This window comes from Ambystoma mexicanum, chromosome 10 (assembly GCF_040938575.1).
Source record: "Ambystoma mexicanum isolate Mex_15411 chromosome 10, UKY_AmexF1_1, whole genome shotgun sequence".
Classification (NCBI taxonomy): Eukaryota; Metazoa; Chordata; class Amphibia; order Caudata; family Ambystomatidae; genus Ambystoma; species Ambystoma mexicanum.
Window position 1 is genome coordinate 856271269 of NC_090932.1, and position 17401 is coordinate 856288669.

At 45.2% G+C, this 17401-nt stretch overlaps 1 protein-coding gene across 2 annotated transcripts in view; it reads left to right on the top strand.

Annotated features, from left to right (window-relative positions):
* Positions 1-17401, top strand: part of SAMD7 (sterile alpha motif domain containing 7) — a 219440-nt gene that overhangs the window by 51653 nt on the left and 150386 nt on the right. For both annotated transcript variants that reach the window (XM_069618538.1, XM_069618539.1), the window contains exons 2-3: positions 5388-5566; positions 12651-12780. In XM_069618538.1, coding sequence (XP_069474639.1) covers positions 5464-5566; positions 12651-12780 — 233 coding nt within the window. In that variant the 5' untranslated portion in view covers positions 5388-5463. The remainder of the gene's footprint in view (positions 1-5387; positions 5567-12650; positions 12781-17401) is intronic.

Sequence of the window (17401 nt, forward strand, 5' to 3'; positions counted from 1 at the left end):
GACAAAACATCAGTCTAGCAAGGTAATACTACTTATCATGCATGCTTTAGCAAAGATGCAGAGTAATACATGTCATGCCACAGTAAGCCATGGCTAGAATGGCTGCACCAAAATGCCAGTCTATCCAGGCAATGACACACATGAACTTGGCTTTGCCCGAAAATACCAGTTAAAGATGCCAAGTCAATAAAGAATGTGTCAAAAATGCTCTAGTGATCCCGAGTATCCTAAGGCCACACACACACACACGCGCGCGCGCGCCAGAATCCCCTTTCACACAATGGTCGCTCACCCTTACATCTCCTCTCACATTCATTCACACTGCATTCACCACACAGGCATGCACCCACCCAGACCATTCACACACACAATCACATTCATACCCATTCACCACCCAGTCACTCACCCATATACCTTCTCTCACATACACTCACACTGACACCAACCCAGAACATTCACACACACAAACTCACATTCCTACTCACCCACCATTCACTCACCCACCTATAAACATCTCACATCCACTTGCAATGCATTCTCCACACAGGAACACACCTTCCCACTCAGAGCATTCAAACACACACTATCACATTCCTACTTATTCAGCCACCAGGTCACTTACCCAAACACCTTCTCTCGAGTCCACTCATGTGGCATTCTTCACAGAGGCACGCACCCATTCATAACATTCTAACACACGATCACATTCATACTCATTTACCCACCAATCACTCACTCATACACCTTCTCTCACATCCACTCAGACTGCATTAAACACACAGGCGTGTACCCCCTCCATAACATTCAAACACACACTATCACATTCCTACTCATTCACCTAATAGTCACTCACCATAAACAATCTCACACATCCACTCACACTACATTCTCCACACAGGCACGCACCCACACTGAACAATCAAACACACACTATCTCATTCCTACTCATTCATCCACCAGTCACATTCATACACCTTGTCTCAAGTCCACTCACATTGCATTCTCCACACAGGAAAGCACCCACCCCCCGTCCCAAAAGAAACCCACCCTATCACATTACTACTCATTCACCCACCAGTCACTCACTCATACATCTTCTCTCCCGTCCACTCACACTGCATTCTCCACACAGGCACACACCCAACCCACCTAGAACATTCAAACACACACTTTCAACCAGTCACTCACTCATACACCTTCTCTCCCGTCCACTCTCGCTGCATTCTCTACACAGCACACACCCACCCACCAAGAACATTCAAAAACACACTCCTACTCATTCATCCACCAGTCACCCACTCATACACCTTTTCTTACATAAACTCCTTCTCACTGCATTCTCTATACAGGCACACACCCACTCACCAACCCAGCACATTCAAACACACTCTATAACATTCATACTCATTCACCCACCAGTCACTCACTCATACACATGATCTTACATCCACTGTCACTGCATTCTCTACACACTCACACGTACCAAACCCTTCCACCAAGAACATTCAAAAACACATTCCTACTTATTCACTCACCAGTCACCCACTCATGCATCTTTTCTTACATAAACTCCTTCTCACTGCATTCTCTATACAGGCACACACCCACCCACCAACCCAGCACATTCAAACACACACTATAACATTCATACTCATTCACCCACCAGTCACTCACTCATACACCTTCTCATACATCCACTCTCACTGCATTCTCTACACAGGCACACACCCACCCACCCAGAACATTCAAACATACACCCACTATCATGTTCCTACTCATTCACCCACCAGTCACTCACTCATACACCTTCCCTTACATCCACTCTCACTGCATTCTCTACAAAGGCACACAAACTCCACCCACCCAGAACATTCAAACATACACACATTATCACCTTCCTTCTTATTGACCCACCACTCACTGACCCATAGCACATACATACATCTAACACGCACTTCACACATCACATTAAAAAAAACAAAAAGCCTTCTTACCTGTTTATCCAGCTTCTGTCCATCACTCCAGGCCACCCTCAGCTATTCCGTGCTGCTCACAAACAGGAACCAGGAAGCTGCGAGAGCTTCCTGGTTCCTTTATATGAGCTGCGAGAAAGTCAGGGAAGAAGGGGTTGGAGCTGAACATGACATGTGACATGTGCCACATGCCACAGTAATCTCCAATCCCTAATGTGTGCCTCCTTCTTGCTCTGCGAGCCCTGGCCCAGACTTCACCCTGATGGGTGAGGGCTTGGCTGCCTCCCCCATCAGACCTGGTATGGTGCCCCCCCCACACCGCAGGGGCTGCTGGGGCCCCAGCTATGCTATTGCAAGGACCCACATAAAACTCATGAGATTGTTGGAACAGCCCTCGCCATTTTATTGTGAATTGAGTATCATTATTAGCGTATTTATTGGGCGTAGACTTAGCTTCGGGAAGCAACAGAGTGCTTTACAAATCATTGGTGGTAGGACACAGTGAGGGAAGCAGAGATACAGGACAGCGGAGAGCTAACAACAGGTTAGGGGGAGGGCAGGCAATTTGGCAGCAAGCAATCTACAAGCAAACACAGGAGGAAACAGTGAGAAGCAGATCACCCACTCTCAGGGTAGGTGAGCAGTGGAGGGGTTGTGGTCCTAGATGTTAAGGGTCAGCCATTCCTTAAAAGGTGGGTCTTGAACTCCTTTCTGGAATGTCAGTGTGTGAGACTGATGTTGACAGGGAGGATGTTCCATAGTCTGGGCATAGACAGAGAAGGCCTGGTCTTCTGGTTCTTTACTTCCTGCACTTGCAGAGTTCAAGTCTGCACATGTCTTGGCTTCTGGTGGATCATAGGCCTCCAGATCTGCTGAGCTTCACAGTGGGGTACATTGGGGACCTGAGGGTGATGACCTTGTAGATGGTGCACCCGGATTTGTGGGACTCAAAGACAAGTCAGTCCAGGTGTAAGATGTTATTAATATTTTCAGAGGTGTCCACTGATCACATGGGGAGGAACAAAGAGCCCAGTGGGACCCAGTACAAGGCATTCCCTGCAGAAGATGCAAGCTTTAGATCTTCTGAAATATTCACTAATCAACTGGGGAGAAAATCAGTGAGACAGTGACAAGACATGTAAAACTGGTGCCACAGGAGATCTATGCCCAACTGTGGTCACATGTGAGGACTTAGGTGGCAAGCTAGGCTCGACTAAGCAGCCCAAAATGGTCAGGCACATGGGTGGGCGCTGTTGGTGGTTAGTGATAGAGTGCTATTGTTGAAAAATGTTGATGTGTGGCCAGCTAACCGATTTCTTTTCGTCGTTAGCCACTGTATGCTAGTGGCAGAGGTGTTGATGTATTTCTGGTGTTTCAGTGTGGACGGCTATGTGCGCTGCTAGACTGGATGAGCATAGCCATGGCTGCATTCTATGGTGCATGGATGTTTGGCTGTGCCTGTGGCCTGTGTCCACAGGCGTAGTGTAAGGTATATGTACCATAGGCTTTGATGTTCGGCTGCAACTATCTTTGTCCAGTGCAGGCGGCAGGGTTTTGTTATTCGTGGTCTCTCTGGTGCGAGAGTCTGAGCAGCGAGGGCAAGTGAGTTTATTGTGGTGTGCAACAGCGAAAGCTGCTGTTTTACCTAGTGTATTATCAGATAGGAATGTTATTTATGGGGTGATAATCTTTCAGGGTGAGCCGTTCTCAATTGCGCAGAGCGGGATATACATGGGGGTAGCGGGTCGGGGTGCGGTGGGTTGGTCTGGCGAGGAGGAGGGGTAGGTGGGGTGTGAAGGTTGCAGGTTGATTGTGTGCAGTGGTGAGGTAGTGGGTTGTGTGTTGGTGGTGGAGTCCAGATAAGGTGGGCCTCATCGGGCCTACTGTGCGCCAGTGTGCTGCTCTGCTTTGACCAGTGTGTGACATGGTGTCTGTCTGGTCTATGGCTGTTGGGTGAGTTTTCGGGAAAGCCTAGGTTTCACAGAGCAGTTCACAGAGGGATAATATCCTTCAAATTTAAGGGATCACAGATGGGTTGCCTGCAGGTCTAAGCTCTGCTGGTGGCAGTCAGTAAGCAGTCAGTCCCTGGGTTCGCGATTTCTGGCAGTTGCAGAAGGCCTAGGGTTCGCCGCACGGTGGACGTGGGAGCTACACAGTTTAAAATAGAGATTGCTAGACAACGGGTGAGACCCATGTTTCATTGAATGGCAGACAGAACCTCACTACATTTGGGAGTCCTAATTAACAAGGGAACAAGGCAATTAAACTACAGATTCCTAGATAGCGGGAGAGGTCTATCTTTCAGAAGCTGACAGGTCTAATAGGCAGTCATGTGGGGAGTCAAGTGGAAGAGTAGTGTCAATGTAGTGGCACTCACAGATACTGGAAATATTACACTTATTGAATGTGCAAATAATTCTTGTCCCTCAGGGCTAAAATGAAAGGATAGCTTGGTAGCAGAGATAATAATAGCCAACCAATCAGGAGGCTAGGAACACGGGCTGATACTACCGATCTAACCCACCTTACAAGCCACCTGATGGACGGTTCGCCTGGCCGCCATCTTCCCCAATCCTCCGTTCCCTTTTTTTTCAATCCTCCCTCCACACTTACATCATTCTGCTCTGCCCCATTTCGCTGCCATGCAAATGGAGGAGGGGCTCTGTATGTAGCCCTGCCATCCTTTTTCAGGGCGGCCATGTTTGTATAGTATTTTCTTTCTGTGAACAGGACCCAGCAAGGTTTCCCGTTCAAGGAAAGAAAATACTTTAAATTATCCACGTCCCAGCCCATGGCACAGGTGCTAATAGAGTTAACCACTCATTCCAAGAGCCTGGAACTGGGACCTTATTAAACGCCCCTGCTTCGCTCTGGCCTTTAACTCGGGTCCTGGGCCGTTACCTCCTGTTCCAGCCTTTGGAACGTGTGGTTAACGTTAATAATAATATTACATTATTCAATAGTGCTGCCTACCAGACTCCTACTTCTACACACTATAATTATAGGTGCTTTTGTACACAATCCTAAGGCTTCTTGGTTGATCAACTTCAAAAGGACAAGGGTCTGAGTCGGCCCTATATGCGCCTTCTATACAATGACAAGCCGCAGCATTTCAGGTCATAGACTGGCTGAATTTCTTTTCCGATGTATGCAAGTCAGAAAATAAATGGAGCTTTGCCAGTCCTTTGCTTTAATTTGGAGGGATAGGGCCTGATTTACAAATGTGTTTTTCAATGGGAAAATTCCATTGAAGACAATGTGTAAATCAGGCCCATAGTCTTTGGTGAATATTTAATGTGCTGCTGAAACGTTTCACTATGCTAAACTTTATGCATTCTCTTGCAGTTTTAATCCTATGTGTGGGATTTGTAGATTCCTAAAATCTAAAATATGCAATTATTTTATTGTCCTCAGAAGTTCGCCAAGAACATGCTTATGATTTGTTGCGTGAACTGGAAAGAGTGGACCGCCTGCGTCAGCACTCTATAATATGACCCCCAGAGACCACCTTCGAAAAGTGTCGCTACTAGGGGAACAGAGCAGCATGGAAGAAAAACATTTATACCGATTTGCAAGCTGCATGTCCACAGGAGGTGAGTTACTTTAAAGGATATTCAGACAGGGATCAGCCTAAGCCCAGGATTTACCAGGCGTATAATGGAGGAACCAATGCAATAAGATAAATTTAATGTGTCCAAAACATGCTTTAGTTGCGATAAACCCCAAAAAGTGATTGATGAATTTGCTACCACAGGAAATCCCCATGACTATTATTCCATTTCGTCATGTTGGGCCTCATTATGAGCTTGGTGGTAATGTTGCAGTAACTCCAAGAAATGACCACCAAAATCATTTGCCTTTTATTGCCACTCAGTCTGGTAGAATTACCGATGGAATACGAATTGTGGTAAAAATCTGCAGGAATCCATGGGGATATTCTCAGGTTTACCACAAGCAGTAATTTCAGTGGTGCGGTAAAAATTGAGGTAAATTTTTACCACCATAAAACGTTATTGATTTACCGCTACTTTTTTTACTGCTCTGTGGAATATGTAATGAAGCCATATGTTATTTGTATGTTATTGATTTGCTAATCAATCTTGAACTCCTACCGCCACCCACCCCACCAATGAGATAACAGAAAGAAAAGAAAAACGAGGTTAATTGATTAAACAGTTTTACTTCCGCATAGCCATAGAAGCAAAAATGCAAACAGATAAAGTACAACAAATACCTTACAGTTATAGAAATATTACATACAGTTCAGTATCAAGGTCATGATGTACACATACAGTAAATAAAAACAATTAATAGCACAAAAATACAGATAAGAGAAAATAACATTTCTTAAAATCATAAATATAACAGCAGTTAAATACTACCAGTAGCAATGAATATCACCAATTTTTTAATAAAAGGATTGCCATGATATATAAATCAAGGCCACTAAGATGAAACCCTACGAGTTAGAATATAGAATTCACTAACTGAGTTAACAATTCCCTCTGACCTTAAAAGCCAAGGGAAAACATAATACTAGGGTCCACAACACCATAATCAATTGTAAGTGTATTTAGACAGGGATGATTTGCCTAAAACTGCGGGCTCTATGAATTGGGCAGTGCCGATTGACACATTTTCTTATATCTAGGGCAAAGGAGCATTGAACAAATTAGGGTCACTTCCATATATGTACAATATTTATTAATATTGTGCACCTTACTGTACTTTGGCTTGACATCTTGCCTTCTTGTTGTGTACTGCATTGTATTCCTTTTGCACCTCACCTTTTGATGTACATTGTAATTGTGCACTTCTTAACCACCTGTGAGTAAGGGCACAGGACTGTGCAGTGCTGCCCATCCACCCTCCTTCCCCCTTCTCACATCTATCCTCTGCCACTGAGATGGCTCTCACCATCCCTCCAATCTTTTCAAATTGCTTCACTATCACCAATCCTCCCTCTCTCCCGAAATCTGGATGGAAAAAGCACAAAAAAACATCCTGGGTGCAAACCCTGGCCTTCCCATCGCAGACACCTATGTCAGTTTATCCTCCAGAGAGATCGTCACTGATATCCTCTTCTCTGCCCCCTCTCCAGACATATGGACTCCTTATCTCTTCTCTACTCTCTCCCCTTTCTCATCCTCTCCCATTAATGCTGGCACCAAGTGGGAAATTCTCTTGGCGAGTTTCTTCTCCTCACGCTGCATCATTAATGTCTATCACACTGGCACTATCCTGGTTCAGGGTCCTCAGGCCAACCTCCTTCACTTTGACCGGATCCTACAATCCCTCATTAACTTTCTTTCTTCTCCTACCTCTGCCCCTTCTTCCCCTTCTGTCTCTCCCCCAGAGGTGTAGCCAGGATTGACTATTAAGTGGGGCCGGAAGCTAATGTAGTTGGGCACACTGCAGTGACATTAACATCTGAAAATGCCCACACAGCACTGCTGAGTGGGCAGTTACAGATTTTGGGCAGGCCTTGCCCGCTCCGACACTACCCTGTCTATGCCTCTGCCTCTCCCCTCCCCCTCTGACTGAAGTACCACGCACCTGCACTCCACCTCAGAAAACTTTCAAAGGCAGAGACTGCCTCAAACAGACGACTCTTAATGCCCGCTCAGCCAATAAACACTCTGCTGACACCTGTCTCCTTCTTGAAGACACTGATCTTGATATTCTCTCTCTCACTGAGACATGGTTGAATACCAGCTCAGTCTCCGCTTTTGACTCCCTCCTACCTGATGGTTTTAAGATCATTTCCAAACAGCGGCCTCAACGTACTGGCTGTGGGGTTGCCCTAATCTTCCCTGAGTGGGTACCCTCTTCCATCTTAACCACTCAGCTCTACTCTTCATTTGAGAGCCTGGTATGCAAGTTGGTCATCTCTCCCTCCTCCACTGTGACCATTGCTACCATTTAATGGCCTCCTGACACTACCTCCATATTCCTCTCTGAATGGGCAGATTTCTGTTCTTCCTTACTTTCTACCTCCTTCAACCTGTTCCTTCTGGGGGACTTTAACATAGAACTGGACTCTCCTGGCACAGTTTCCTCTCTTTTCATTGACCTTTACACCTCCTTATCCCGCTCCATTCTCCCTTCTGGTCCAACCCACTCTGCTGGACACACTGGACGCCCTCATCTACTCTGACCTCCCCCTCTCATCTACTCTGGTCAACCATCTCTCTTGGTCAGACCACTCCCTTCTCTCTTCCCACCTGGGTCACTATGGCCCTGTGACCTCACCTCCAAAAGCCCTGCCAACCTCGTTCACGAACATCCGCCCGACGAAAGTTAATAAGGCTTTCAGAGTTTTTAAGTCTTCCAAAATCCGCCATGACGTTTGCCTATTGAGCATGTCAAGGGCTGATGTTAGGTCCATGAAATCTAGGACAAGTGGCAAGGAGTGAGAATAGTAGTATTATTTTGTTAGAAGGTACCCATTTAACACTAGCTCCATGATGCCCAAACCTTCTATAAGAAAAAGTATATTAAAAGATCACATTGAAAATGTACAATTAGGGTTTAAATAACTCAATCGGGATAAAATCGTGCCCCAAAAGATATGCAAGCTCAGCGAACATATGTCCTCCTGGCTTAAAATGTTTTAAACTGTGAGACTCATTTAAGAATGTGAAAGTCTCAATGTAGAATGAAAAAGAGCACGGATGCCACAGGTCCATCCCTGATAAGACAGGATTACATCACTAGGGTTTGTTAAAGCCTTTGCTGAAACCTGTGCGTGATTAGCACCTGGATGTGGAATCCCATGGATATCGACTGTGCTGCATAACAGGGAGATTGTAAGGTGTATTCATGAGTCCAAGTGAAATAGCCAATGTAAAGTATTATCAACTGAGGGGAGATGCCAGCCAATCAGGTGACCAGGAACACAGGCTTTACTATATGTGAAAGCCTATGTTCTATACAAGCCACAGGCAACTCTCCCACACCATAATTTCCTTTTTGGCCGCTCCTCAACCGCACGTCCACCCCCTCATCTCGCAGCCTCACACAAGCTTCCATCACTCCTCAGGTGCCCATTCACCTGCCTGCCCCGCCATAGCCTCCCCTTCTTGGCTCTTGTGGCTGCCATTCACCAAAGCAGCTGCCATGGACATAGAAAGGGGACTCGGATTCTGATTGATTTAAGTCCAAATAGGATTGTTGAACAGCTGTTGGCATTCTGTCACCTGGAAAACCTTTTTCACCTATTTTGTTCTTAAACGTAGGGATTTCTGTGGCCACTATCCCCAATACTGTGAACTTGGAAAACATCCCCCTACCATGTCAACCAGTTGAAGTGTTCTGCCTCTAGGTCTCCCTTCTGCCAAGGAAGTATGCTTTGTAACCTGCAGTGCCAAAGAGGCCAAAGAATGACCACACTTCCAGATTTTATAAATGACACTACTACCTCAAGCCAGTCTGGTTAAGGGAAGAAGTCATATTCACCACACCATGCAAAACACAAACGAGTCTCTGGAAAATAGATTGCATTGGCAATCCCTTATCTCTCCTAGGGACAGATAGTTGATGGGGATTGAATTAAGCATTTTGTCTTCAGTCTCGCAGATTCCTCATGTTGCAGTACAGAAGACTGATACCCTTTAGTTCCTATCTATGGCCCTCATTAAGAGTTGACCGGTACACAGTAAAAGTGCTGGTGATAATGGTTATCAGCACTTTTACCAGACTGGCCAACAACTTTGCCAGTAGGGGTGATGGATTTACCTCCAGCTAAAAGCTGGAGATGAATCTGACCCCTACCGGCCAAAAAATGCTTGTATTACCGCCACAGTAATACCATTGCTGGTAATTGCGGCATAATCCCCCCATGAAGCCCTATGGGACTCCATAGAAATGGGGACTTACCACGAATCGGCTAATATTACCGGCAGCCAAGTGCTGGTAACGGTATTACCGTTTGTCAGTCTCACAGCGCTATTGCCACTGGTTTACCAGCAAACCGGTAATGAGGCCCAATGACTCAAAAACAGTATTGGTCTTCACCAATTTCTGATGTCCTCAGTGCGTGGGAAAATAATCAGAGTCTGAAATGTCAACAGTGTATATAATACGTTTTTGGCAACTGGAAAAGTCCACTGAAAATAAAGATGCATTTACCTATAGGTTGTTATTGATAGTGAATTATTACATTATGCATGATATTTTGTAGTCACTGGGATGGAGACCATTTGAAGCTGTGAGAGGCTCTGTTAATTGTGAGGATAATGGTGTAAAACAGCTTAATACATATTTATTTATATGAAAGAATTAGGTGTGTTTCTGTACTCAACTGATGCAATGCATCAGTGTTAGGTTGTCCTCTGCTGTCCAAATGGCTAAGTGCACCTCTGTGTGCCCTTCCAAGTCAACAACAGCTATCATTTTAACAAACAGAATAAGCACGGTTCTACGCGGTCACCTTCACCTTCCACTATTGCAAACATTCAGAATAATTTCAAGCTACTTCTTTCCACCCCCACTTCTCTTCACACAGGGCACAACAGTTTAGGTATCAATGAACAGTTAATTGCCAGCTCAATGTTTCAGTCTCTAAAGAGTGAAACGCTGTAGGACGAATGCCTCTTCACAAGCTAAAACTGTAAGTAGGGCTGTAATTATGCTACTTACCATCTCTAGTGGTGCCACTGTGCTGCAAAGCATAAAAAGCATACAAAGTCAAATGTTCATATTGTGAACGCTCAGGTGTTGCTTGCTGCTAGAGCTTCAGAGTGCCTGCGAGCTGATGAAGTCAGGGTATTGGGCGGTCAGATCCACCATGGCAGCACAAGCAGACATCCATTTTTACGACGAGTGTTTGGCTGCGGGCTTTTTGCCGAAGTGGGTGCGGGGGGTGGTCAAAGGCATATAAATGGTTGGGGTGGTTAGGAAATAAAGAAAAAAGGTAAATGAGAGGGGTTTGGGTGGGTACCCCCCAAAAATAATTGTAAAAACGTTTTGAAAAGTTTTTTTTCGGCAAAGATTCTGCAGCAAAACACCTGTCGTAAAAACGCGTGTCAATGGAATGTCATTGAACCCTGGCTTGGGCTATAGGGTTAGCAGACGACTGAGTGTCAACAGTGACACCATGTCCTATTCCTGGACTTTTATTTTAGAAAACTATTCGTATCGGTTTTTCGCGTGCAGCATTCACCAAATAATACCTTTCCGGGCGCAGCTTTTCCACTGCAGCAATACATCATGATCTGTTCACCTCTCTCCTGCCAGCCACACCCTTTGACCTCCACCGCTAATGCGGAACACCCCCACAACCTCCGTTCTTCCCCCATCCCTGTTTCCCTCAACGTGTGTGTGGGACATCCCCAACTCCCAACCTCCTTGACTCCAGTGACCGCGCCACCATTTGCCCATCCACAACTCCCTGAGCCACACCCCACTTCCTCTCACCTTTGCCGCATGGAATCCACTTTCACTTGCCAACTGCATGCACAATTTCAGGCATGCATACGTATTCCCCTTCGCTGCTTCGCAGAAAGTAGCCTTTCAGAAAAGGCCTTGTGGCATGCGGTATCATTTGTTTCAATGTGGTTCGGTAGTCTCAGGATCAAACAAAGCGTTTCAAGACACTATTTCTCAGAAGGCGGCAGTGTTAAATCAGAGAACAGGGTCAGAACATGCCACCCGCAGAGACATGAAGTCATCTTGTAAACACATCTACTTTACATTATCCCTCTGTTCCCAAAGGTAAGCAGAGGTGTACAGGAATATCCCAGAATTCTCATTCTTAGTTTTGCATACTAGGTGGCACTTAAGCACCACCTGTAAGCCAAAATGCTTGCATTGGAGTACAGCTAGGAGGGAGACAGCATGTGAGGAGCGACACTAAGTTTGTGGGTGTTGTTTGTTTACTCGCCCATTAACAGGCATGGCCATGCTGATCCATATGACTATTCCCACACACTACCAGCCCCTCCCCACCCACAACACACCCTGCTGGGATCTCTTTGAGCTGGCTCTATCAAAAAGTAACATCACACTTTGACCTGACAGTATTATTTCTAAGCACTGTGCTGAGAGTTAACTGCCTAATTGCAGCTGCAAATGCGCTACTGGTGTAATAACAATGTTTTAATCCCGTGTGCCTTAAGCCACTTGATTTAAATGTAGAATGCATGTCATTGCATTGAAGCCCTGCTAAAGCATTGAATTTGACAACCGGAACGGGTTTGGCTTGTGTATGGGTACGAGAAAGGCATTTCCCAGTCAGTGACATCATATGCCCACGCAATCTCACTAGTTTCCAGCTTTTGCCATGTTATGGCCATTCAGTGCTATCATGGCAGTACCTGGTGAATGCCTATACAAAAGCCAAAACTGTTGGCTTTGCCAATGCTTGTTTTACACGTTGGGATGTACGCCATTTTTTTTTCTAAACGAGTCCCACAGAAATAAGGCCGGGGTTATCTACCTGGAGTAACAGTCAAATCAACAGCATTGAATTTCCTTGTGTGTATTTATTGCTCTAAACTATTATTTGTCAAGGTCATGAACACTATGCTGGATTTTTCGCTAGGGTGGGAGGACAGGCTCAGCAATGACCAGATTCCAAAATGCCATCAACTATTCGATTCATGGACCTTTAATATCTCCTGTCGGTCGAACTTGAAAACAAGCGAACTTATTTTATTTTTGTTTGCTTTCATTTAGAGCTACGCCAACGCCAGGAGGCGCTAATGAGAAATCAAATGATGGCCGCACACCCTCAAGTCATAGGACCGGCGCAGCAGCAGAGGATGCCAGCCATCCCATCGCCCTTTGAGGCGCGCTTTCTAGACAGGTGATTTTGCTTGTTAAAAATCCACAAGCAACATGTACAATAACATTTTAAAGGAGTGGGCCTGGCTACCCGGAATGGTCTGTGAAAATTTAGATGGTATTATTACTACAATCAACTGTCGTCAACTCGTGCATTGTTCATTGTTCTGACTTCTCATATGAAGTTACTGTTCTGGGACTCCGCACTAAAATGGCTGTTCAACCTTTTAACGCATTAGAGGACAAATAGGCCTGTTTCGAATTGTCAAGCATGGCTGTCAAAACCAACAATGTGCTCTAAATTATGCGTAATATTGGAAATAGATCCATTCTTGGGCTCGAAGGTATGACCAGCCATTTTTGGCGTTTCAAATATAATATTCTTTTGACTAAATTAAGTAAAAAGGGGATCTGCTTAATTACAATTCAATCGAAAGAGAAACAAATATTCAAGATTTGCTAAACAATATTTACATGTAGTTACAAATTGTTTACCACATGATGGCAGCATAAGCAAAGAAATGCATGAAAAGTGCCTATTTCTGTAATTGTTTTTCATTCCTAGATAAAATATGGCATAAAAGCAAGATAGTTCAGAAATGTAAAGTGGTCTTATATAGCGCTCTTCTGCCAATAATGTTTGCCTCACGCACATGGCTCTGTAAGAAAGGAGGGCAGGGTGTGGATAGGGGGATGGCAAAGGCAGAAACCTTGGTGTTGATGGCTGCAGGTCGAAAGTACCTGGTTACCTGTGTGTGGACATGGGAATCTCTGCGTTGTTTTCCTGGGTACAGACTGGACAGGTTAGGCTAGGAGTGCAAACATTAACAGCATGGATGCTGCTAGCAGATGGATAGGGTCTGAATCTGTCAAGTACACTAGGCCTAGGAGGTCGTCTGTAGGCGTCTGGGAGGTGTAAAGATGCAAGATTTTAGCAGTGAGAGATGAAGGGGTGGAGGGTGGGGGCAAGGGTGCTGTCACTTCCTTGCTCTTGGTGGTAGATTTCACTGAGATTAAAGGTGTGGGCTAGTGCCAGGCAAGAGAGGTTTCATGAGTCACCTTGGTTTGCTGTAGATGGTAGTGCCGAAAGTTTAGAAACATTTCGTGAATTAGCCGAAAGGTTTAGAGTTCACAGTTTTTAGTCGGTTGCTGTTATTTTTCATTTCTTTCTCAAATCTATTAAAAATATTAGGGTGCAGATTATCTTCCAGTTCTATCACTAAGGGATTTTACCTAAAAATCTTGGTGCAGAATAATTTGACAGAATTATTCGACCAAAAAGAGCCTAAAAAATACCACTAACACCGGCCGGGCTGTTTTCATCTGATTCTCCAGTGTGAACGAAACGGGTGAAATTCGCCCCTGGGAAAAATTGACGAGTTCAAAGAAAAAGCAGCCTGCTTCACGGGGCTACGAAATGTTTCGGGTACAAAGCGAAATAATATTTCCAGAGTAAAACAGCATTTTGAACAGTTTCCCATTTGCAATTAAATTTTTCTCGCCCCAAAATGTAGCTTTTTAGCGACAAGAAAGTGTTGCAGCCAAAAAAAAGAAATTCTGAATAAAATGTTATTCCTGAAAAAAAAGGAAATTTCCCTAAAGAGTGTCGAAGTGGGTGAAAATCCTGACTGCCGGCGAAGCAGGATTGGAGAAAAATGTCACCGATTTCGTTTCGCCATTGCTAATTTGTCGCACCCCCTACTGACAAGCAAGGGAATGCACGTGGGCCACGGTTTTATTGGATGAATCCGTCTTGACCTCCACCATGCGTGCACGTGCTCCCAGCCGAGGCCAGCAATGGAGGCCGCCACCGCTGACATTATTGCTATCAAGGCCTGCGGCTCCCACGGCTTCCTACCTAGTCAGCAAAGCTGGCATTCTGCATAGGACTCCAACCTCACTTTGAATTTGTAATTTTAAATCTTTGTATTGAGTTTGCAATAAGCAGGCATATCCGTAACTGGCAAAATCCTTCATATAGAGTTAAAGGATACGTATAGAGTACATCCACGCGCATGCTCGCCATATTCAGTGCCAAGTAAATTGAGTCTGTTCATTGCTTGCACAACTCGTACTAGCGTTCGACAACGATATCTTAACCACTGTCCTTTACCCTTTACAAAAAAACTAAACACATTTAACTACCTCAGCATCAGTGACAGATTTAAGAAAAAGGGCCCAGTAAGCAAGATTGACAGAGGGCCCTGAGTAGGCGGAGCTTAGGGTGGGAGGAGCTAATGGTTGTCACAATTAACTTTATGGACAAGTGTCACATGTATTGTAACCTGTTAATATCACTAATCCCATCCTATTGCAAAGGCTCTGCTTGCCGAGCCTATTAAAAGAATGAGATCTCAGTGGGAGGCCCTGTGCAGGGCTGTTTGCCTTTGGGGTGAGAACAGCAGAACTGGGGGTGGGCAGGAGTGTGGGCAGTGTTCCTTTTTCCAGTGTTAAATCCGCCTCTGCTCAGCGTCCACTGCTATCATGGAGCCAGCAGCAGCCTAGTCATGAAATCAGACCAACACATCGTTGTGAAGCTGATCAGGGATAAGAGTATATTATGAATACCACTCATGAAAAAAAGTAGACAATAATCGTTCACACCCAGCGATCCCTACAGATGATATGGAATTTATCGGCTCTCTGCGGGGAAGGGGTATCTGCTGTGATCGATAAGTCTCTGATCAAGGTTTCCCACGCCAGTATCCCCGTCCCGTCGTCTTCTTCTCTTCTGTTTTTCTTCTATAAGACAGAGCTACGCGGTTGCTCATCACAACAGTTCGCTTCCCCAGATGTATATTCCAGGCACAAATGATGACAGCCAATGTTCAGCTGCTTTGCATTCAACCGGGAGCAGCCGTAGCCGAATGAACGCGTGCGCTTGCGTATCATGTGTACCTCTCTGGACCAACCCCAGCCCTGTTCTGGATATCTTTCTCTCCGACGTCTCTCACCTACCTCTTCCCTCCGTAACGTAACATAAGGGGAAAGCGGCTTCCTTGGTACTTGTGATAATGATTCTTCCTCCTACTACTGCGTGTTCACATGGGGGAGGGGAACTCTGACATTTTGGCAGCTCATAAATCTACCTTGGTTTGCTTGACCCCTTACGACAGTTCTGCCCCAAGGAAGGTCCATCTCAAGTAAATTGGCATTGATAGCATATAGCATCCACGGTCACCTTAGACTAGGTCACCCACAGCCCAGACGTTTAGGGGTAGGAGACTATAGACAGGCATTGGGTTCAACCTCTGGGCAGTGGCAAAAGTCTTTCAGTTCATATATGCGTGCAAGGACCGCACTCATTCTGTACTGTACCTTCCATTTCAATGGGTCTCATTTCACATATTTGGCTTAATCATGATTAGTTTGCTTTGCTTAGCTCCTCCGTTGGTGGCAAGAAAACAATGATATACTGGAACTATAGCATATAGAGCCGGGAAGGTAAAGTGAGGCAGAGCAAAGTGACAAAGCACTATGAGGTCATATCAGTGACAGTTGAGGAATATATTCAAATACCTGTAACATAACAAACAGATATCCGATGCATAGATAAGCTTCTTCTGTATAGGTGCATAGTCAAATGCAGCGACCTCAGTTTTACTCAGTACTTCTCGCTTTTGTGGTTCAATCACAACATTAGAACACCAAGCCAAGAAGGCCCTTACATTTTAAAGCACTTTTTAAAGTGGCTTCAGTTATTGATGTGATACATTTTATTTTCTAGACACGTTGGAGGAAGCAGAAGACATTGGTTCAATGGCTGCGTGCCAAGTTATTTTCATGTATTGTAGTCAGTTTTGTCTTGGAATGTTAACTCCTAATGCCTTGTCCACCCCACGGCCTACTGAGAGCCATACGTGTGCTGCCCAACATCCTAGCGAACAAAGTCAGTCAAATTGCTGAAACTCTTCTGAGACATAAGTCATGTGTGAACATTTAATATAAAAGCTCATGCTGTACATACGCATTTATATTGTGGGTATGGCAGAGCAGGCAAGAGGAGTCTGCAAAGACCCCTATTTAGAGTTGGTCTGTTATGGGCAGCTGGGAGCAACACCTCGCCTTTGGTGCCACTACCCCCGGAACCACAAAATCCTCCCTCATCAACAGGCACCAGTTCATCCAGATGGGCACCTGAAGATCCCAACCATGCCCAGTGACATGCAGTGTCCCACAAGGCTCCATCCTCGTCCTCTTCAACATCTACATGGAGTCACTGAAGGCCCTCCAAAATCCACCAGTATGCTGCTGGCAAACAGCATTACCTGAAGGTCAACTGCCTCGACGGCATTCACCAACTGAAATACTCCTCTTCACTATTCAAGCCTGAATGTCAAGTCCCTTCCTGAAACTCAACCCTACCAAAACAGGGTTCATCCTTTCGCGGGCACCACCAAATGCATCCAAGTTCAAAACCGGCTAATGCAGATGGATCTCAAAGACTTCTCCCCCAAATCATCCCTAGTGCAAAGTCCCTCAGCTTTGCCATCCATGGAGACCACTCCTTCAAGAATACAGCAACAGCATAGTACCTTCTTTCACTTCTGCACCGAATCAAACCCTTCATCCACACCTCAGACTTCAGATGCTTCACCAAGGCCCTGGTGATCTCCAACCTGGATGGTAGCAAAACCCTCCTT